Below are 23701 nucleotides of genomic sequence, written 5' to 3' on the forward strand. Positions count from 1 at the left end.
CTCTTCAAAGATACCACCTTGGCTACCTGAAAGCTGTAACAAACCGAAGTTGCAGCCAGGAATCCTGCCAGGGACATGTACCAAGGCTCCCCCTCTGATGAACCCCACAGCCTTCACAGCTCTCTGAACTGCCCCCAACAGGCCTGTCCTCAGGCATTTACCATGAGATGCCAATGAAGGCATAGGAGGCGAGCATCTGAAGTCCCTTCTTTTATTTTTTAACTTAAAAATGTAATTTAGAGGAAAATTAATCCTTGCAAGTAGCCTTTCCTGGCATAACTGATCTCCAAACAGGTTCTCAAATAACAGAGATTTCTTTTTTTATCCCCTATCCATTTTTAATTGAGATATAATTCACACACTTTAAAATTCACCCTTGTAAGACATACATTCTTTTTAGGGTTCTGGCAGAGTTGTACAATCACCACCACTACCCAATTCTAGAACATTTTCGTCGCCTCAGAAAGAAACTGAAGCTTATTTTAAATTACTCTTCTGGCAGGCTGATCTACAACGTTAAGCTGCTGACCACTTGGTGACTTTTCTCATTTTATAGGCAAGAATACTGAGCCCTTGGGGGCTTGGGGAAATGCCTTATGCAGAACAACTGGTCAATAACCCTAAAGAAGCATGACAAATAAAACATGTATATTCAGACACAGCACACACAGATATTATTTCTTTATCTTTGGCATCAACTTCAAAACCTTTCAAAGTAAAAAACAACAATGGAATGGAGTATAGTGGGCAATTCCTGAATCTGAGACACAACTACAGAGTAACTGAGGCAGCAAGAGTAAAGGTAAGTTTTAAAACCTTATATCTTTAATCTGCAATTATGGATATTGTATGATAACATATGATACAATCTTGAAAACGATGTTAGTTAGGAATAGAGCAAATTTGAACTTTCTCATCAAACCCTTTAGCAACAGAACTGGAGAGCAGCTCTGGATGCATGAAGAAGGAAGTTTAGAAGAGGAGAAAGCAAGTTCTAGTTTATTAGGCAGATCATAAACTTGTCTGCATAACCAAGTACACACCAGATGAAAATGTGGACAACAAAAGTCAAGAAGGAATAAGAATAAATTCCCAGGCAAAAAAATCCATAATGGATTATTAAGAACAGTTTCAAATAACTGGGCCATTCCTAAACTCTGAGTTTGGCATCCTGGAAGGCAACCACATCTCCTACAAAATATCTCTGAGACATAACCTGGGCCAGAGCACCAGGCTGAAGGGGCAACATAAACAAAATGACCTTTACCTGTGGGGTGAGATGCAAACGCCAGGAGCACCACACTGAAAAAGAAACAGCAGAGTAGTGAAGAAAGCTTCCCCAGCACTCAGAAAACAGCAGATGTTTCCACCCATTCTGCTCCGAAACGGTGAAATCTGCCTGAAAGCAAATTATCTGCAATAAATGGTCCCATTCTGCCTAAATCCAACTCCTCAGTGAGAGAGAATTTCTGGAATTGCTTCAGGCTTTGGCAGATGGGTTGATTTACCCTATGAAGGACCAAGGATCCGTGCCCATCCTCTGAGGTCAGCTATGCTGCTAAGAATTCTCATGCTCACCACATCTACCAAGAGTATTTGTATGCTAGACAAAGCAACTTTCAATTACCAATAAGCTGCACACTAAAAGCTAGCTGTTGACTGTGAGCTGCATCTATTTGTGCCATGAAATTAACTGCAGAGAAGGTAAGTTAAATGTCCAGGAAGCTAGCCCACAAAATGAGCCACCCCATCCATCATGTGCCTGGAAACTACCTGGACTGATCTGCAATTGATGCCAAAAAGGAGAAAGAAGTATTCCTCTGATTCAGGCCATATTCGTGCTTGGCCTTCTCCCATCTTCCTCTCTGGAAGCTTCTCCCAGCTCCCAGGGTCCATCTATAGTATCTTCAGGCTGTCCTAAGCCCACATTCACACCCTTCACATCTCCAAGCCATCCAGGCAGCTGGTCTAGTTAGAGGTTAGGAGTAAAACTTTTTACTCAACTATGGGAGGGAATTTTTTTTTTAAGTGTTAGGTGTACTCTGGTTCTCAACTCTGGTTGCACATGAGAATAGCCCAAAATCCTGGCTAGAATCTCTGAGCCTATAGCCCAGGCATCAGTTGTTTTACTTTGTTAGGGCCCCTAGTGGCTCTAAAGTGCACTAGGATTGGGACCCAAGGCAACAAATCTCTAATTGCTGACATTATGGGCAATGTAGCAGAAGATAGCTTTGAATGGGCAAACCACTTAGCTGGTTAGCGCTGCCCTGCCCTGCTCCTGGGTTATCTCCCTGTACCATTTGTTTTCCTTAAGCTCTTCCTTTGCTCTACCTTTAAAGCACAGGTTTCCTGATGGTTTAGAGGAGCATCATGGGAAGAGGCTGGAGGAGAGGAGGGTCAGGAGAAAGGTAATGGAGAATAGCCATATGAATAGTTGTTCAGAAATTGTAGATTAGTAAGACAGGGTTGACATGTAGCTGTAAAAATATACATGCTATAAATGAGACCAGAGACCTTCTGTCCTTTGCTTCCTATCTCTCCTTTCTATGGAAAACACATACTCCATTATTTTAGCTCCCTGGGCCCCCTTTGGTTTGAACTTCAGCAGCAGAAGTTACTGCTCCTATGGCAGGATATGAAAAGCGTTCTTCCATCCCAAAACACCTCCCAGGCCTTGCTAAGGTACTCAAAAATCCCATCACTGGAATCACCCGCAAAGGGAGACCCTAAAATAAAATATTACGGAGTAAATATAAGAAGAAATAATTAAACAAAAGAGTTGGTTTCTAATTCCAATTTGAATTTTGCAACTGTAGTGTCACACCACTAATTCCTACACTGTGACCTCCTGGTGGACAAAAGCCATATTTTATTTATCTTTGGATCTCAAGTGCCTATAGCAAGGCCAGAGAGATAGCAGGTGCTCCATACGTTTTCTGCATTGCAATTAATCACCTCTAGGCATATTTCTGGCAGAAATATGCTTGAAGAGAAATGCAACCTGAAGCCCCCTGGACTTCTAAGATTATATATTAAACTCTAATGTAAAGTAATGAAGAATGTAAACTCTAATGAAGAAATCACACTATTATAAAAGGCATCTCATGCCAGATAAACTGCAGATTTTTAAAACTCATTCATCAAATATTTATTGAGTGCCTAGTAAGTTCCAAGTACTGTTCCAGTTTGGGGATAAAGCAGTGAACAAAACAGAAAACATTCCTGTGCTCATGGGAAATAAAATGGGGACATATGATAAAAAATAGAATCTCCATAGGCTAAACTCCAGTACATTTTTTCTGTTTCACAAAGTCATAGCCCAGAGAGAATATTCCCTTTCTCTCTCTGTCTCTCTCTCTCACACACAATTTCACCTGTCAGATAAGGAGGTGGAGTATGAACAGGGAACATCACGGTAACTTCTATTTAAGAGATAAGGAGAGACTAGTGTCTGCTCCTATTAAAAAGAAATGGTGCTAGGCATATATCCCATAATATTTATTCCTTACAAATTACCTAAATTTCTCAAAATGCTGGTCAAAGCAAACTCTAAATTACCAATTTTAGACATCCTATTCATTTTCAGCCCTAAAACATCCTCCTTATTTCTTCTTCCCCCTTTCTCGTCTACCTTGGGCTTTAGACCTTAAACCTCTTATTTATATGAGAAACACCTAAAAGTCAGAGTCAGGGAGCAAGTATATCCTCAAGAAAATAGGAGTATGTACCAAGTAGAGAACCATTCACCTGTTGGCCTCTCGCAAATAACAGGAAGATGCAAGTGCTTCTTGGCCCCGGCAGGCGGAGCTCCAGTTGGCACTGCGCATCTCTGGGTGCTGATGCCCTCGGTGTCCAGGGCCCAGGGGAAATCAAATACTGGCCCTCATACTGGCCCACACATCACCATCACTTGTACCAAAGAACCTCAGAAATAGAACTGTGGCTTCAGTGGGGTGTGTGGGAGGCCCAGCCAGGAAGCCCCGAGCACCAGGCTTCCCTGCAGGGATGGCCTCCCACGGGGGAAAGAGCCAGGTGGGCAGGAAAACCTGCCGGGGATCACAGAGGCTCATTTTTCCACTCCCTTATTCCTTAACTACTCAAGTGGGCAACATGTTTTGTGGAGGAAAACAACCGCCTGAAGTAGTCCAAAGCCGCAGAAACATTTTGAACACCAAGAGCCTCCTGCGTTTTCAGAAAACTCTCAAAAAGGCAGCTGGTGGGCCTGGGCAGTGTGGAACCAGTGATTTTCAGCTGAGTACAAAAGAGGCTCACAGCCATGCTGGGAGTGAATCCTTTCAAAAAGGCATTTTAATAAATACTAAGATATTTATGAGCTTTATCTGCCAATGGAGAATGCAGCTCATATTGAACATTTTAAGCCAAGTAACTTCCTGCAGAAATCAGCATGACCAAATGCTGAGAGGCACAGCTCCGACCTTGGTCCTCCGGACTGAATGTTGCCACATTCGGGAAATGGGCTCCTGACAGCACGCGTCACGCTGCTTCTCAGTTAGGTGCTGCAGTGCACAGTCCGAATGCTCCCCAGCTTTTCTCTTTAGTAGACAGAACCTTATTCCTCGGTTAGTTTAGGGCAAGGGCACAAATGGAAGTCCATATACCATATTTAACTGTTATAAATCAAGTCTCAAACTTCACCCTGCTTTAATAAACATACCTGCAAAACAACCTGGAAGTCCAGATTAAAATTTAGAATTCATGGAGTCCTTGGAGCTTCATGTCAGAACGGCAGCTTGGAGAGATCCAGCCTCAGGCTCCCAGCTCCCAATGTGCCCCTTCTCTTTCCATCCCTTCTTCCATCCTGCACACTAGGGCTTCATACAGTTGTGTGTGGACACCTCAGCGTGCAAGGCCTTCCTTCATCCACATTCCCCCTACTAACAGCCTTTTTTGGACACTGCTTGGGTCTGGGAATCTGTTGGAAAAACAGGCCCAGGGAGGCCTCGGAATCCAGCTGAGGACCATATGAGTAGGGAATTCCAGGGGCCCTGCTAGAAGACAGGGGTTGGGCTCTGGAAAGAAACGTCCCCTTAGCCTTGCGGACCCCACATTCCAAGGGGAGAGGCATGGCCCTCTGAGGCTTCGGGCTGGACAAGGCCCCTCTTATCTGGCCTAAGGGCAGCACTACTATTTGGTTTCCTCAACTTCCGATCATCTCACAAATTATTTAGCTTGCCTTCCTGGCAGGCACACTGGCTCAGCACTCCCTAATCAAAATATTGTTGGGAAAATAAAAACCCATTAGCTCTAGAAAGATATGACTTGTTCTTTGAAAATGTAAATAATACTTTACCTGAATATATAGTTTAAGTACTGCTGGTCAATGTCGCTAAGGAATGAGGAAAAAAAAGAAAGAAAAACCTGAAATAATAGAAGTATTTTACATACACAAAATAGCCATTATCATCTATTAATAAATCTATTTGTAAGTTATTGCATTTATAAATTATCAACAAATAGTGTGAAGAGAACTTTATATTCAAAACTAGTTCCTAGCTCATTTTTAAGAATATGTCCTCCTATCTCACATTTTTCCACTTGAGGTGATTTATTTCCTGTGTGTACATCTGCCATTTAGAAGGAATGTCAGTTCTCTCAGGCCACTGGACTGGTTTGTAGGGCTGCCATATTCGACAAGTCAATGTACAGGACACCCAAATAAATCTGAATTTCAAATAAAGAATAATGTTTTAGTATAAGTATGTTCCAAATATTGCATGGAACACACTTTTACAAAAAAAAAATTACTCACTACTTACCTGAAATCCAAAATTAACTGAGCATCCTGTATTTTTCCGGGCAACTGTACTGGCTCTTTGCTGCATAAACACTTTATTAAAAGAACAAAAGGTGCTCTAGAGACTGAGTCACACCCTCAGATTGTTAACCTCTGAGGAATCCTTCCCTTCAGACCTTTCCTCTTCAGGCCTCAGGCGGGCTCCAAAACCCAGAGGCCAGCGGGCCAGTCTAGAGGCTCTGACCTCGCGGTTCCAGCCCAACTGAGCTCTGAATTCTCCTCTTTTTCATTTACATTTGCCAAGGCCAGTCCATTGAATGCCCACAACAATGGCCTCATTTTACCCTACAACAGAGCTAGTGACTGAGAGACTTCTGGGTCTAAACCAAGTGAGCAAGGTGCTGGGGGAACAAGAAAAAAGAGTTGGCCTCTGAGCTGGAGGAAGTAAACCGGGGCCCAGAGCAGCTGGTCACATAATTTTTGTAAAAATGTCATCTGAATGGCTGCCCCTGAAGGAGGAATAGTCTTCCCTGATCTTTGCACATTGCTGACAGCTGATATGATTCAGGTAGGAGGAGGCCTGGCCTGGAACAGCCCAAGAGCAAGAGAAATGGCCCCGTAGGCCCAGGCTGCTGCCCTCACTACAACCCAGAAGTGCAGTCTAGGGCCAAACGATACCATGATTTTCACCTCTTGCCTTTAACCAAACAGCAACTCACCGAACTTTCAAAGTTTACCTTAACGCATTAGGCTTCTGAGACTTCTGTAGTATTTTATAAGCCCCTGAAAATGAAGCAGTATGTGTTACTGGTACAGGGCATCCTACACAAAACACACATGGAGAAGGGTCCCTCTTCCCTATGAGAGTCACCCACAGCCAACTGGGGGAGACCACCACCACTCCAGAGGGTTTCAAGGAGTGCTGGGCCGAGAGGCTGTGATCAACAGATGGATAGAGTTCACAGGAAACTTCTGGTTTCCTTTGCATGGTGTGCAGGAGAAAGAGCAAGACCACTGGATTTCTGAACTGTGTGCAACAAAGGCAGGGCATGGTCTTCCCTCTGTCAGACTACAGACCAGAAACACTGAATATACGATTTGAAATAAAGTCCGATGGTGCTTTTATTTTGCCCACTTACATTTTGGGGGCTATACTGCTGAGAGAGAGTACTTTTGGCACAACCTTCTGGGTCTCTTCCCACCATTTTTAGGAAGACCAACCAGCATCCCAAAAGTGGACCCAAGCAAAGCAGGACCTGGGCCACACTGAGTTAGGGAATGTCGTCAGGAAAAAGAGGAGACTATCCTGGAGATGGAAACATTTGAGGAAAACCCCAAAACAGGAAAATCAATCCAGAAAACACCCATTCAATTTGTACCTTGACACCCTGTATTTAATCTTCCTGCTGTTCAGGGTCACTAAAAAGTTTTTGGGTATACAATTAGGTCTAAACAATAAGCTCAAATACTTAAGTAAGCATTCTTTTAAAACTTACCCACACAGAATACATGAATTACAGCCCAGAAATATCCATCTGGATCAAACTGCAACACAGGATTTTAAAAAATGGCAGTAAGTACAGACAAGCAGAATTCAGAGTGGTGAACAGAAACCCTAAATGTCAGTGCACAGTTCCAGGCAATGGTGCCCAGACAGGGCTCCTGAGACCCTGGGCCAGGCCCTCCTCAGTGCTCACCCAGTTGCCTCTGACATCTTCCTAACAGGGCTCCCTGCCTCCAGCACCCCTGCCCATTCTCCACACTGCCTCCAAGCTGCTAATCTCTAAAAGGCTAATCCAAGCGTGTCACCTACTACTTAGAACCATTCAACAGTCTCCTAGTGATGCCAGGATAAAATGCAAACTCATGACACCCCAGGATTTCTATGACAAGCCCCTGCCCACCCCTCCAGTCCCATCAGCTTCCCCCTTTCCAGAGAAAGAGAATTTGTACTTCCTGCAAACATGCATGCTTCCCCACCAGCTCAAAATTCTAGAAGGGCAGGAATCTGCACAGGAACATACACGGTAGGTATTCAATAAAGTTAAATTGCAGAGTAATCAGGATGCCTGCGAGACTTTGCCCACACCTGCTTCCTTCTGGCCAGCTCCTCCTCAGCCTTCAAGATGTAAATCCAGTAAGCAAAGTCTGGTTCCAGCATCAGGAAGAGCTGGGTTAAATTCTAAAATCCCCACTTACTCATTAGCTGGTGACCTTTTCAGCCTCATTATTCTTTAGCCATGAAATGGAGCTAATAATAGTCCCTTCCCTTGTGGGACTCTTGTGAGATTTGAAATAAAGTCAGCACACAAGCCCTGGCACAGAGCCTGGCACACAGAAGGCTCCCAGCAATCATTAGCTAGTCTTACTTCCCGAGTCCCCCAGTCTTTGGAGCTGCCTCCCAGCATCCCCTGCTCCCTGGGCAGAGTCCTGGCCCCCCTGTGTTCTCATTATCTGCTTATCATCGGTCTCCTCCCCTGACTAGACTCTGACTTGTGCCCGGATGAGGGCAATTCTTTGTGCTCCCAGAAACTGGCTCAGTGCCTGACACTTGATGGGGACTGAATAATTGCTGCGGGAGAAAAGACAGCAGATCCAGTAGTAAGAGGATTGCTGGGGGTGGGGGTGGGTCCTCGGAGCCTAATCAAGAACAACTCAGTGGAGTGAAGCAAAAGCCCCTCTGCATATCAGGTATGAGAGGGAAAAAGCCTCTTCGCCTCAATGCGTAAGGCTGCGGCCTCTTGGGTGCCGGCTTGCAGGTTCTCCAAGCACCCGCACGGCACCCAGAGGCAGAGTTCCGCCACCCCGCGGCAGCCCTGGGAGAAGGCAGAGGCCCGAAGGAGGGCGTTGGCCCAGCCCAAAGGTACCCAGCTGAAAGCTTGTAAATGCTCAGGTTACTCTGATACTAAAGGAAGGACTAGGCAATTCTGCTCAGACATGCAGGCTTCGGAGAGTAAAAAGTCCTTGGAAGGCAAATGAGTTACCTGTACGTACCTGGGGGTCGTTAAAGGGAAGGCATCCTGCCGCGGCCAGGAGGAAAAGGGCGCTGTGGAGGAGACAGAACACACAGCTTCACTTTTCAACATCAAAGGGCTTCCCAGAGAGCGTGGAAGCTTCAGCTGGAGCGTAGATAAGGCAAAGCTCCTGTGAGACCGAGCCCAGATACCCGTCATCCTCTGAGAACCCTTCCGCCTATGTGGTTTCCAATTATGTGCTCCACTGGTAACCAGACAGTCCCTTCCCCAGTGCTTGGCTAGCCATTTTCCCACAGACAGGCATTTGCAGGACATCTGCAGAACCACAGCTGGCTCACTTGAGAAAAACACTGTCTGTGAAATGTACAATAAAGAGATTTTTAAAACTACAGATCCCCCAACAGAGGTGAGGCTTAGAACCTCACCCCCACTGTTCTGAGAGAAATCTTCTGCATACGTGGTTGTTTTATTGCCCTTGTCTAGCTTGGATTAACACATAGTCTACAGGCACACACCTGATCATCTACATTTGCTCTCTTACAACACTAAACTATGTTTTCTACCTTTATCTTGTATCGACCTACCACTTCAGCATTTTATTAAAAATAATAATAATAATAAAGAGCGAAATGTGGTATCCACATATAAATCAAGTATAAAAATCAAATGAGTATTCATATTTGAACTGACTGTTTATAGTTCATAATGCATGAGCAAAACCAAAAGTTTCTGTGATGACTGCCCTTGTACTGTTCACCATGTAACTTATTCACTATGTAAGAATTTGTTCTCCATGTAAGAACTTGTTCGTTATGCTTCAGAAGATTGGAGACTGACAAAAATTAGGCTTGGGGTGGATTAATGATTGTGCATTGAGCACTGACTCCCCTATACAGGATTTTATTGTTGTTAACAACCATTTGATCAATAAATATGAGAGATGCCCTCACAACAACAACAACAAAAAAAAGTACACACTTCCAATTGTAAAATAAATAAGTAACCGGGATGTAATGTATAGCATAAGGAATATAGTCAAAATATTGTAACAACTTGGTATGGTGATAGCTGGTACCTAGAATTATCATGTATATAAATGTTGAATCACTGTGTTGTACACCTGAAACTAATGTAATGTAATACTGTGTGTCAACTACCCTTCAATAAAAAACAATTATCTACAAAAAAACAAACAACAACAACAAAAAAAACTACAGATCCCCAAAAAGTATACCAGTGGGATGTTGGGCATTCGGACTACAATTATGCCACCTCCGGAAAACATAATGCCACAGAGAGCACTGGAGGGTATGGAGAAGACATGACATCTGTGGGGAAAAGATTACTATAAAAGACAATATTGGGGTGACTGGCCAAATTTGAACACGGAGTCAATATTAAGACAATAATAGTATTGGGTAAGATGTTGATTTTGTAAATTTAATAATTGCATTGTGTTTTATACAAGAAATTGTTATTTTTCAGATTTAAACTTTAAAGTATTTAGGTTTTATGATCTCTGCACTTATTCTCCAATGGTTCAGAAAAAAAAATAGTAAGAATAGTTATATACATATCCTTACATATTATATGTGATAATATATGTATAGGTATACGTATGAAGAGAGAAAGCCAATGGAAAAAACAATTACCAGTGGGTGAACCTAGGTGAGAGGTAGATGGGAGCTCGTTGTACTATGTTCTCAGGGCCTCGGGCAGGTCAGGATGACATGGGACATCCTGAGGCACTGGAAGCTTCTCCAGTCCAACCCGCCCGATGCCTATAGCCTCCCCAGCTTTCAAGGCACACACATAAATGGCCACCAGAAGACTCCAAAGCACCAGACTGCCCAGTGACTCGGACACAAAGGGCGGGTGAGTGGAGGGAGGTTGTCAGGAAGGGTTTCTGGGGCTGCATAGGAACAGGCAGATTTTAGGTGTGAGCAGAGGAGAATTCAAATAGGTTTGGTGTCTGCCTACAATGGAAGACATTATAGGACATAGGATGCTTCCCCATCCACAGGCCATGAGTGGCAGAGACTCCCCAAAAGGCCGCCCCTTGGGCTATGGGGAGATGGGGAACAGCCAGTTGTGAGACCTGGCTTCCCACCACACTTGGCTTTGAGTGCTACTTGACTTATCAGGCATTAGTGGGTTGTGATGCCTCTCTTTAACATCTGCTGATCTTTAAAACAAGAGGATGAATCCTGATGTTGTTGTTTTTGTGTTTGTCTTTTCCAAGTAGCAGTCTATAATAAAGGCAAAGAAAGAGACTGGATGGAGCCCAGACATAGTTGAAACAAAAAGTCCTAAATCCACATATCAAGGCATCTCTGTTAGTTTTGCATCTGCAGGACTGAGCTTCACAGCTGCTGCAGAAGAGGCAGGAAGCAGTCAGAGAACCAGGCATGCAGACCCAAATTCGCACATGGCAGGGGTGGGGAAATGGGACAGGGACCTTACTGAGAGTCCAGCCCAGTTCAGGTTTCAGCTGAGGAAACTGAGGCATGGAGGGTTATGAAACCTGCCCATACACACTTTGCTGTGGCCCACGACCACACTCAGATTCCCGGACTCAAAGGCCAGTGCTTTTTCCAACATGGGAAATCTTAAGAACCCAATAAACTGCAAACATTACTTTTAAAATGTTAGGTCATTTCCATGTTTTCCATTTTCATTCTCCACCAGTATTGCACAATTCCTAGTGAAGGCCCGGGCATCAGTGGCTGAAATCTACTGCAGGTTGTTTTCCCCTTAGCAATAAAATATTTCAGAAAAAGGGAAAGAATAAATTTTAGAATAAGACACAAAATAGGGATATATAAGTATTTAAAACAAATTCCTCTGTCAGCTCTCAAATATGAATCTTAACAGTTATCATCAAAGTTCAAAATCAGGTTAAATCTGTTTACTGGTTTGTGGTTTAAAAAGAAAAAACTTACCTACAGATCTTTGCAGGAGAAATTTTCTGTATAAAAACAAGGAGACTTATAATTAGTCCTTAAAAACTCCTTTTTTCCCCTCCTTAAAAGAAAACACTTAGATCAAGAGGCAAACAGACTACGAGCACAGTTACTGGGGGCTTAACAGCTTGCTACACTTTAGTATTTATTGAGGCTTTTCCTGCTTGAACAAAATGAAGGATGACTCAGAGGTGCAGAGTTGATTCCCTGAGGCACAGCACACTGGATATGCAGTTTACCATTCTCACCATCAGAACAACATTTACTCACAAAAACACAAAATATCACCGGGGTGAAGCCTTCAAATATCTTACACACCGAGAAGAGGAGAGAGAGAGAGAGAGAGAGAGAGAGAGAGAGATTGGTGTAACCGGAGTAAGAAAAGAAATTAAGCTCTTGTTCAACTTAGATTACAATCTCTCTCTTTAAGTTTTCTTTTCTTAATCCATCTCTGAAGTTGAAGTGCCATACATTCTCTGGTATGATGCATAAAGGAAGAAACAGAAAAAAGGAGAAGGGACATTTGATTCCACCCTCAGAGAGAAGAAAGGGGCAGACTGGGGAAATCGAAACTGGGCATTTTAGAGCTGTCTGAAATGTAAGGGAATTTGTCTTTTGAACTCAGGAAAAAGTTCTAGCAGGGAGACGCATGATTTTTCTATATTTGATGGGGGAAATGGGCAGCTAGAATAACAGATTAATTCTGGACATTTCAAAAGGATTCTTTTGCTAGCTGAGGGTAAACTACAATTTTTTGACTCCAGATAAAGTATGAAGTATAAACATACTGTTTAAAAGAGAAGTGCTCAAACGGGTAAGATTCCTCCAGGGAGGAACAACCTAAGACAGGCACAGTCGCAGGGGGGCCATCAGGTGAGAAATTGGGGATCAACAGAGGTGAGGCTTAGAACCTCACCCCCCACCGTTTTGAGAGAAATCTTCTGCATCCGTGGATGTTTTGTTGCCCTTGTCTAGCTTGGATTAATACTTAGTCTATAGGCACAGACCTGATCATCTACATTTGCCCTCTTACAGCACTAAATTATGTTTTCTACCTTTATCTTGCATCTACCTACCACTTCAGCATTTTATTAAAAAAAAAATATGGGAGAAATGTGGGATTCACATATAAATCAAGTATAAAAATCAAATGGATAATCATATCTGACCTGATTGTTCATAGTTCATGATGCGTGATCAAAACCGAAAGTTTCTGTGATATGACTGCCCTTGCACTGTTCACATGTAAGAACTTATTCACTATGTAAGAACTTGTTCCCCATGTAAGAACTTGTTCGTTATGCTTCAGAAGATTGGAGACTGTTGAGAATTAGGCTTGGGGTTGATTAATGATTGTGCATTGAGTCCCCTATACAGAATCTTATTGTTGTTAACAACCATTTGATCAATAAATATGAGAGATGCCCTCTCAAAAAAAAAAAAAAAAAAAGAGAAGTGCTCAAAAGATACAAACTTCCAGCCAGAAAATAATTAAGTCCTGGGGATGTAACTTATAAAACATGGTGACTATAGTTAGTTACACTGTATTGTATATTTGAAAGTTGTTAAAGAGAGTAGATCTTCAAAGCACTCATTACACACACACACACAGAAATTTGTAATTACGTGTGGTGATGGATGTTAACTAGACTTTTGCAGTGATCATTTCACAATATATATATATAAATATCGAATCATAATTTTGTACCCCTGAAACTAATACAATCTTATATGCCAATTATACCTCAATTTTTAAAAAGTGAAGTACCGACAAGAGAAACTTGTGGTTTGCTGAGGAGACTATCTCAACTTTTCATGCATTACTAAATAATCCAGTTTGCATTGTTATAATAAGCAGATTATGTCTGTGTACAAAGCAGTGGCTTGGATCTTTATATCTTTTAATCTCTTACCCTGTGGACCTCCCCTCAGGAGAGTACAGAGGCAATGCCAACCGTGACTCCACTGCCACCTGGTGGGGACACTTTTACCTTCAAAAAGGATGACACACTCAAAGGTGACCTCGCTCACCACAGCTGGATACCTGCCACCACCATGGGGAAATGTGCTACTAAAAGATTCTGAGCTAAATATAGCCAACATCTCAACAGTTTGGTGCAAGAGTAGGAATGGAGGGGCCTGAGATGAAAGGGATGTTCCAACTCATGCATGAGGAATAGGTTTCCCCGCAGCTGTCTGGGGGCTTCTGTTTCAGGGCAGCAAACCATCCCAGAGCCTGAGGAGCTCACCCAGCCCCCAGAGGAGAGAATCCTGTTTTATCTTAAACTCCTCTACTCAAAGAGCCCAGAACCTGAGCCACAGAGAGGGAAAACAAGCAATAAATTCATTACTGAACTCTGTTCCCCCAGGGATTGAAAACACCTGTGAAGTGAATGTCAGGCCATGACAGGCCCAGGCCCCTCAGTCCCATAGCCACCCAGTAATAAGTCTAATGACCTCTCAGTGTTCTGAATGGGTCAGTTCACCTTCTCAAAAGCCATATTGCCAAAAATAACACTAAAAGCTGATGTTGCTCTGGGTTAGCTAGCTCACTCTGAGGGCCGCTTATACCATGCCGGTGCATTTCTAAGTGCTCTACACGTACTGACTCATTTCATTACGGGTTAATTAAGTCTTCGGTTATATGCTACGATGAGGACACCGAGGCAATGGGAAATGAGCTAAGCTGTCCAAGGTCACAGGGTTTGCACGAAGGAAATCTAGCTCCAGAGCCTGACCTTTTATGATGCCCTTCTGCCACAGTTAGCCTGCCAGTCCTGCAATGAGACCTCTTCAGGCCACTAGTCTTCATTTGCTGCTCCCTCTGCCTGCCTGGAGTGCCTTTCTCCCACCCGCCTAGAAAATTCCTATGCGTCTGTGTTTCTGGGTTCAAATCTAGCCTGACCTTTCCAAGCAGGCTTTACAGGTGGTCACCCTGGTCTACCCACACCCCTGTTCTTGCCCATATGTCATCCTTCGGGCACCAGACAACATGTTTACAACCTGAGTTTTGCAAGAGTGATAAACCTGTCCTCTCTATCTCTGTAGGTGTAGGTCTAGCAAGATGTTTGATATATGGTATATACTTACTATGTGTTGAACAAATGAATGAATAGCAGTATTCTAATGTGAAACTGTGATAAATCTATCTGCAAGGTAGTGAGACTAATTCCACAAGCCACACATTACCTTGTAGTCGAACTGCACATGTGTTTATGCATGCATACACAAAGGATAGGTTGTGGATGGTGACAATGAACCACAGCTCCAGACAGGTTATTCTCATCGTCTGGGAACGGGGTCATGAGGAAGCCAACTTTACTGTCCAAAGTCGGTTCTTGTGAAACCTGATATACTGGACAGAAGAGCTCTCATTGCGAGCCACAAGCAAAGCCTGAGAGATGGCGTGTGACTGTGTCCCTCACAATATCTGGCCACCTAGGCAAGGCTCTAGGCTGAATGACCAGGAATATAAATCATACTGAAAACATATCACAGCAATCTACCACAGAGCAGATGTTGAAGTCAAACTACTAGAAACCACCTACAAGTCTACAAATAGGGACCAGCCGACACAGCATATTCCATGTGGAGTGGAATGAGGACATAAATAGGGATTTCTGACAAGTTCATCAATGGAAAAAACTGGATGCATTTTATGACTTGTGTAAGTATGTCTACCCATGTGCATAGAAAGAAAGCCTGAAAGAATAGTTTTCTTAGATCACAGTTGGTTTCGGGGATTTTTTCCTCTGCACTTTCTACAACTTTACATTCATAAAGGAGAGGTTTTTAAAAATAACTAAATAGATACGTAATCCACCCAGCTGTTCCTTAATTTGCCCTGACAAGAAATGATGTTGCTCTGTGTCAGTGATGAAATGGAACGGAAGATTCAAAATATTTTGGTGTCTATCCTGTTCCTTCCAAAGACAGGCTCTCTTGGCTTGATGGAAAAATCCCTGAGGACTCTCCAGCCTCCTGTCCTATATGCTCACCCTCATCTGTCTCATCAGGAAGTAGTGCCCCATGGGATGCCTGGATATCATCCCTTAACCAGGTAAATCTTAATCTTCATTTTTTTAATTCACAAAAAAAAGTATCTATTTTGTGAATCAGAAGCCATTTTTGAATTTGAGTGGCTTGAGCCAGTCTCCCAAACCTGAGCTGCTCTTGGTGAGATTCTGAACCTAAAACTAGTGACTAGTTAGTGAATATTCAGCTGGGCAGCATTTCTGGGGCTGAGCCCTGGAGCCACAACCACATGGTCCCTACAATGAGAGGGCTCGGAGCAAGCAGTCAGAGACACAGGGAAAAAACTCCTGTACTTCATTAAACTTAGGATGCCACTGATCACAGAGTTTCCTTTCTTCTATAGACTACTAAGAAAGAGAAAATTAGACCAGGGCACAGCACTGATTATAAAAGCATTTCAGTTTCAGAAGCAAAAAATTTTTTAATGTGAAGAAAAAGCAGCACATGTTAGAAGTGATGACATACAGAAATCGCAACATGGTGTGAGAAGTAAAATGACAGAGGAAGGTGGAGGTACGGGGAAGGCTCCAACTGCATGTAGATCAGCCTACAGTACTGAGAGCCTCTTTGGGGTCACCACAGTGCCCCTTTTCGTGTCCTGAAATTCTTTCTCCTCTGCAGTCAGTTGGATGTGCCTTGAACACTGTGAACCTGATCAGCCTCCCTGGCTGTGGCCTCCCGCTGCACCCAGCATAAATTCCAGCTCCTGGCTAGCTCCGCCACTGAGGCTCCTCCCCAGCCTCTGGCCTCATCCTGAGCGCTCTGCTTTGTTACCAAGCTCCAGCCACACTGGCCCCAAGTGACCTTCCCACATCTGGTCCTTTGTATCTGCTGTTTTCTCTTCCTGGGTACTTCCCCTGGACCCCATCCCTACTTGTCTAACTCCTGCTTGACCTTTCAAGGTCTGTATTTAAATGTCACTTCCCCAGAGTGGCCTCTCTGGCCAACAATCCAGCAAGTAGGTCTCATGATTTGTTTAGTGTCTATCTCCCCTTCCCAGCTGATGGTTCAGAAGAGCAGTGACCATGCCTCTTGCTCACTACCTTACACCCAGGGCCTCGCACAGGGGGTGCATAAGCAGGTTCAAAGATATTCACAGAGTGAATGGGGTGTTTAAGAGGGCTGCTGACAAATCAGAGGAGAGCAATAGGACATGGCCTAAGAAAAGCGAGACATTTGGCTGTGGATGGAATTCCTAAAACCCAAGAGGTGGATGGGCCCAGGGGTGAAGGGTTTTGCATGCCCCATGCAGGTCATGGCAGTCCCTGCAGGGCTGTATACGGGGGGACATGACCTGATTTGTGTTTTAGAAAGGCCACTCAGGTGCACTGTGGAAGGAGGTAATGGGGGGAGAGGCAGAGGCAGGGAAACCAGCCAGGCACTGCGTACATCTGGGTGGCTTGGTGCCCCCCAGCCTTTGCCAGGTTATGGCATATCCAAAAAACGACGATCATCTAAAGCCAGGACTGCTCACTCCAGATCCCACCTGGCTTCCCTGAGGAATCAGGGGATCAAGATCTCAACCCTCAGTTCCTAGACAGGCAGATGAGGCCCTGAGCTAAGGTGGCAGCAGCTGGGAATGGAGAGGAGGGGACAGATTCAGAAAGAGACAGCTACGAGGGGCAGGAGACCGAGGAGCCTACAGGGACCCCTACATCTCTGACTTGAGTGGTGATGACCAGCAGTGGGATTCACAGGTGAAAAGCAAGTTAGGGAAAGAGAGCAGTTCCATTTGATCCCTTTGCATTTCAGATGCTGGGAAACAGCCAGGCTGAGAACCGTAGGCGAGCTGATCAGGGACCCCAGCTCTAGAGAGACTTGAGCCAGACATGGGAGCTCAGGAGTCCCCAGGGAACTGAAGGTGGCTGGTGCCGTGGGTGTGATTGTGACTGTCCAGAAAGTGTATGGCGTGGAACAGAAGGCTCCTGAGGCAGAGCCTGAGGAGGGCCTGAGGGGCAGACCAAAGACGAAAGACAGGTGCTGTGAAGGAAGAGCAGACGTGGAAGACAAGCAGCAGGCACAGGAAATGAAGGTCAAAGAACCAAAAGACTCAAGAATAGGGCATGGGGTGATGAATGGTGTGAAAAGCCAGCTGAGTCCCATAAATGAAGCCATCGGAGACCTCAGCCATGACAACTCCAGGGTAATGGGGGTGGAGGGAGGCAGGGGCAGGAGTGGGTGGAAGGTGAGAGGGTCATGAGGCCATGGACAGCACCAGACTGACCCTCTCTGAGGAGCCATGACGGGAAGGGCAAGGGTGTGATGAGGAAGAGGGGGAGGGCACAGGGGCCAGGCAGCAGGCTGGCTTTCCTGTCGGCGATGGTTTTATAAGCGCAGCCTTCAAAGCTGGGTTAATATGAGGGGGTCGCCCAAGGCCTGCTCCATCCTTGGTGGATGGAGAACACTGAGTGTGTTTGCGGGCTGAGGGAAGTAAGCCGGCAGAGGGAGAGGGGGTCCACCCAGGACAGGGGAGGGTGGGAGCTCATGCGGGATGGCAGAGGTGCACAGGCGTGCAGAGGGCCACTGGTGGGGGGCACACATGTCTCTCTCCCATACCTGCCTGTAGAAAGCATGCTGCCTGAATGGCTGGCTAAACTTCCTTTAGTTAAAAGTGCCAAAATACTGATACGAAAGCATTTCAAATGGACAAATGTTAAAAAAAGGAACTCCCGGAAGAGGGACCAAATTAAAACCACTAATAACATTAACATAGCTAACATGCCCAGTGCCCCTACTACGTGCCAGAAACTGTTGGGAGCACTTAGCAGGTGTGTCACATCGCATCCTCCCAATAACTCTATGAGCTGTGTGTGGTCACTATCCCCTTTGCACAGACGGAAAGCAGAAGGGGTGAAGAAACTTGCTCTGGCTGGTGGGAGGCAGAGTGGGGACTGGGGAAAAAGGACATTTCCCCAGGTGGGTGAGGGCTCCCAGCAGCCTATGTGACACTCAGCCAAGCTTTTCCATGTGGCTCAGGGATTAGCTGTGGGTGGGAATGGTCCCCCCACCAGGCCCACAATGAATTCCTCCTTGTATCCCAAGGCCCTGGCTCAGCCCTGGCCAGACGTTGAGTTCCGTTCAGATCAACAAGCATTCCCACATATGTTCAGTGAACCGAAGGAATGTCAAAACCACAGTCCTTGAAATTAGTGACCACTGTCAGGCAGTCTTAACTGGGAACAGATGGCAGGAAAAGGTAGACACTAATTCTGTCCATTAAAAAAAAAAAGGTGCCTCTTTGAAATTTAAAGTAAGGGAAGTGAAACCAACATTTTGCATGATCTTTACCTCTTTCTGAAAACACTTCTGGTGCCCACAGATGATAACTTCAGCTACATTGTGCAAAGTGAGAAACACAGGAATGACCTGAAAGAAAACAGAATAAGCATGAAAATATTTTACTGGAACTCATAATTATGTAATACTTGATTTCTACTTAAAAATAAAGATCTGTGGGAATTTCTGGCATTTACATATATAATGCTGTCTAGCAAAAGCTCTCCTGCCTGGATTAGTGCTCTCTGTTGTTGCATCATTCTTGGTAAGGTAGAGGGAGAGGCTCCCCTCCTATGGATATTCTCAACACGAATTTATTAAGCACCTACTGTGTCAGGCACCATGGCAGGTGCAAGGGACACATCCTGAGAACAAGGTGGTCACATGATAGGAAGATCCCTATCAAGGGAACAGCTATGATGCAGAGCACAGGAAGGCGCACCTAATCCAGTGTGTGGAGAGAAGCCTTCATGAAGGAAGTGAAGTCCAGCATCTAAAGGAGAACTGAGTGGTGAGCTCGAGTGAGCCAAACAAGAGGAGGGGCGGAGTGCCGCAGGCAGAGGAACACTCAGCAGCCCAGAGGAGAGGGGGGACCCACTGCTCAGGCACCTGGCAGGGGTTCAGCATAGTGAATGTAAGGTGGAAGGGAGAAGGTGGGAAGAGGAAGGTGGAGAGGTAATCATGGGCCATGTCAGGGAAAAGGACCTTGCTGAGGACTTTAGAAGCTGCTAGGAGTTTCAAAGCAGACAATAACATGTTTGCTTGGCTTGTTTCAACTTGCACTGTTTTGTTTCCTTTTGAAATTCTTGCCTTATATTTTTCTTGCCTTCTCTACTCTTATCTTTCATTGAAAGTTCAATTCGAACAGCTTTTTCCTTTTAAAATCATACTTTAATTTTCTAATTTTTCATTTGTCTTTTGTGCTTCATTTTATACCTCTTACATTTTTATATTTTGAATTATTTAATGTGTTTTACAATTATTAAAGAGACTTTTTAAAACAGGCTTTGTCCAGTGGTCCATGTTTGGCAAACTTGGGCCCTGGCCTCCTACTCTTGGCTTGAAAAGGGCCAAGAAATCTTGCAAATCTCAAGCAAAAAAAAATCTTGGACAGGTAATCATGTGGTACAAGAAAGGGCACATGAAAGGGTGACCTGGATCTTCTTTACTTAAAATTAAGACCTTATTTTAAATGTTTTTGCCTCCTTGACTATAAAATCAGTAAGGAAATTGGATTTGGGACTAAGATTATAGAACTCTAGACTCCAACTCCAGACCTCAAGGAGGCTTAATTTTCTCAATTTTATAAACTGTAGACAGGTTTCTCAATCTCCCTAGGCCCTACTCTGACCAGATTCTGGAAAAGCATCTACACATATAGAATTAATTTTAAAGTACACTAATAATAGTTACCAAAAATGTGTTAAGCACAGTGCTAATTATTTTAATTGCATTCTCTTATTTAAACCTCCTCCCGATAACTCTATTAATGGATGCTATTACCTTGATTTATAGAAGAAGAAACTGAAGGTTGGAAGATCAGACAACTTGTTGGAGTGCTCACAGCTAGTTCAGGGGCACAGCCAATGGCTCCACTCCAGGCCTGGCTAATTGCAAAGCCCATGTTCCTAGCCTCAATGTTGTAATACCCAAATTCCATCAAGCCCCCAGTGTAAACTTGCTAGACCTACAGTTCTTCAAAGTCCCATATGACTGGTGTGTTCCAAATCCTGCCAGTCTGTTTCCTCCAGTAATAAAACTGGCATGACCTAAAATGGGTGAACTCAGAGTAAATTCTGTGCCATTTTTGAAAGGGATATCTTCCATTTCTATTAAAAAAAAATTAAATCTGCATTTCTCAAACCATTTTTTTTTCTACCAAGATGCTAACAAGGCTTTAGAAACAGTAATTCTACAACTGACTCTATCAGCCTCTGCAGAGATCCATCAAAACCCATATTAAGGCATCTTGCAACCTTAATTACTGACTTTCCGTTGTGCACAAGTCCCAGTCTCAACTATGCTATTAGTTCAGGAGACCGGCTAGTGACTGATTCTTATAGAAAACCTGCCCTTTCTTTATGGAGTGAGGCTTAGCAGGACTTACTTTTGTCAAATCAGTAACATCTCAGAACAAAAGTTCTGAGAAATGATCACAGCAATAATAACAGCTAATATATACTGACTATTATGTGCCAGCTACTATTCTGCTTTTATGTATTTAGCATAACTCTAAGAGGTAGATACTATTAGCATTCTCATTTTACAGTTGAGAAAACGGAGAGATATACTTTGGTTCTCTTTCCTAACTTGCCTCTTAATAATTTGAAACCACTTTTAAACAATCTAGGCACTTGATTGCTGCTAAAGAGAACAGATAAATAAGTATGCTCTTCCACATTGTCACGACTCTAGGAATGGCCTTGGTAAAAAAAGGTTCTACTATTTTTCATCAGCAAAAGTGGCCCAACATCAACTACTATAAAGACCAAGTCATCATTTTTGACACATTTTTGACACATCATTTTTGACACAACAACCCTGCAGGACAATTCATTTAGTTACTTGGGGGAACAATTTGCAGCTCACTTCCAGTCCATTAGCTTACAATTCAGTATTCATACCTGTACCAGTGGAAGTGTTTCTTTGGCTGTGAAGATAGGTTGGTAACTCTTACTTATTCACAGGCTACCCTGAGTGGAATTTTGAAGTTCTGATTGTTATTTATTCAGGTGTTGGAACTGACTTGGAACAGCTTCCTACGGAAAATCCTGGCCCTACCCACAAGCACGGCCTTAAGTGGCTCTGCCGAGGTGTGGGCGTCTCCCTTAGGCAAGCATGAGTCTGGGTCGGCTTCTTAATTTTTGTCAAAGAATGTCAACCCCACTTTCTCCTTCAGTGGTTTTCAAATATGTGGGTGTGACCTTAAGCTACAATGTAGAATAATTGCACTCTAGGTTCTTGCCAAAGAATGTAACTTTAAACTGTCTGTTACCGGATTTTTATCAAAATCAAATTCCTTCCAGGAATCATGTTCCTTAGGGGATGCCTAAGGGCAGTCTGGCTGCCCATGAAGGGAGCCAGAGAACCGGAGAGCAGTGGTTTTAGCGGTAGAGAACTGCTCCTACTACACTGTGCTATATCGCCAAGCTCAAATGCACTGAGAATCCCAGAAGCTAGGTGAGCCTTGTGTTTGTCATAAGGATGTTTATGAAGGTCCTGCCTCACCAAGCACCTGGTCTACCTTTATGAGGACTCAGGAACTGGGAGACAGGAAGAGCTTTGCTTTTTGTCAGCAATGGCTCTGCTCTTATCTTACGAGCACTCAGAGTGTTGTAACTTTTATTTGGCTACACAAAACTGAAAGCTAAATTCAAGGCCCAGCTGTATTTATTTTGCAAGATATTACAGCATAAATTTCTATGTGTTAACTCTCTCTGTGGCTTCATCTCATTTTTCTATTGCCTTTTACCTAGATTTCCTTTAAAATTGTATTCTTTATTAAAAAAATGTTTACCTTATTTTAATTGTAATTATTCTTTTAAGCCACCACACATCCCTTTGGGAAGAGGGTGAAGTATCTGAATATGTATATGAGAAAACATTCATAAATTGATTTGTATGAATTAAAGATGTGTTAATTTACATTAATTTTTATCACTCTGTCATTAGATGGTAAACTCCTTGAGGGCAGAAGACCAGACTCCTTCTCTGCCAGAGTCTCCGGTGCGAGCTTGGAAGCCATCTCTGTCCTTCCTTTATGAATCATATAAAGAAGTTGACTTGTGTATAAGAGGCCTTGTTGTATGAAAAACAGGCATCTTAAAATAAAAAGAGCTCCTCCTGCTTGCTGAGATTCATGGGAATAAGAAAAGGCCTTGCTGCACAGCAGCCCTCAGCTCACTCCCGTGGGGGCATAGATCCAAGGGCTGGAACAGAGGGCAGAATGGCCTGCTCAGTGAATTGCTGTTTTTCTCATACTTTTTACCCAAGTGCATAGAAATGAATTCAGTCAAATTAAATATGCATATCCTACAGGATTGTCTTATAATTATATTTTTTAAATTTTGGGAAAGCATACATTTAAAATTTACCCTTCAAAAATGTACAGTTCAGTGGCATTCAGTATTCACACTGCTGTGCATTGTTGGGCAACCATCATCATCATCCATTTGCAGACTCTGTTACCCATTAGACCCTAACTCCCCATTGTCTCCTCCCCCAGCCCCTGGCGAGCACTCCATTTTCTGTCTCCATAAATTCAATGACTGGAGGTGCTCATTCCAGTGGAATCACACAGCATTCTTCCCTGTGTGAGTGCCTTATTTCACTTCACATAATGCCCTCAAGGTTCATTCATGTTGTAGCATGTGCAGAATTTCCTTCCTTTTTGAGGCTGAGTAATATTCCATTGTATGGGCATACCACTTTTTTATCCATGTACCCAGTGATGGACTCTTCAGTTGCTTCCAACTTTTAGCTAATATGATTAACACCACAATGAACATGGGTGTGCAAATACCTGTTCAAGTCCCTGCTTTCAATATTTTTGGGTGCACACACAAAAGTGGAATTGCTCTATCATATGGTAATTCTATTTTTAATTTTTGAGGAACTCCCATACTGTTTCCCATGACAACTGTACCATTTTACATTCCCACCAACAGTGAAACTTCCACATCCTCACTGACACTTAT

The 23701-nt window shown here is 43.7% G+C and overlaps 1 protein-coding gene and 1 long non-coding RNA gene across 10 annotated transcripts in view; one reads left to right on the plus strand and one right to left on the minus strand.

Annotated features, from left to right (window-relative positions):
* The window catches only part of LOC130684141 (uncharacterized), a 37250-nt gene extending 14520 nt beyond the window's left edge, over window positions 1-22730 (plus strand). Inside the window, exons 2-3 of the long non-coding RNA XR_008998319.1 lie at window positions 15626-15753; window positions 22677-22730. This is a non-coding gene — a long non-coding RNA (uncharacterized LOC130684141). The remainder of the gene's footprint in view (window positions 1-15625; window positions 15754-22676) is intronic.
* The window catches only part of TMEM241 (transmembrane protein 241), a 108207-nt gene that overhangs the window by 58039 nt on the left and 26467 nt on the right, over window positions 1-23701 (minus strand). For 8 of the 9 annotated variants that reach the window (XR_008998318.1, XM_057504085.1, XM_036905763.2 and 5 more), the window contains 7 exons: window positions 19017-19094; window positions 11673-11698; window positions 8750-8801; window positions 7252-7300; window positions 6493-6538; window positions 5312-5347; window positions 1268-1302 (listed from right to left, as the gene is read on the minus strand). Coding sequence is in view for 8 of the 9 variants with exons in the window: in XM_057504085.1 (XP_057360068.1) it covers window positions 1268-1302; window positions 5312-5347; window positions 6493-6538; window positions 7252-7300; window positions 8750-8801; window positions 11673-11698; window positions 19017-19094 (322 nt within the window). In the remaining variant the exon portion in view is untranslated. The remainder of the gene's footprint in view (window positions 1-1267; window positions 1303-5311; window positions 5348-6492; window positions 6539-7251; window positions 7301-8749; window positions 8802-11672; window positions 11699-19016; window positions 19095-23701) is intronic. The other variant, XM_057504086.1, reaches the window with a different exon arrangement.

Source organism: Manis pentadactyla, chromosome 6 (genome assembly GCF_030020395.1).
Source record: "Manis pentadactyla isolate mManPen7 chromosome 6, mManPen7.hap1, whole genome shotgun sequence".
In the NCBI taxonomy this organism is placed as follows: domain Eukaryota; kingdom Metazoa; phylum Chordata; class Mammalia; order Pholidota; family Manidae; genus Manis; species Manis pentadactyla.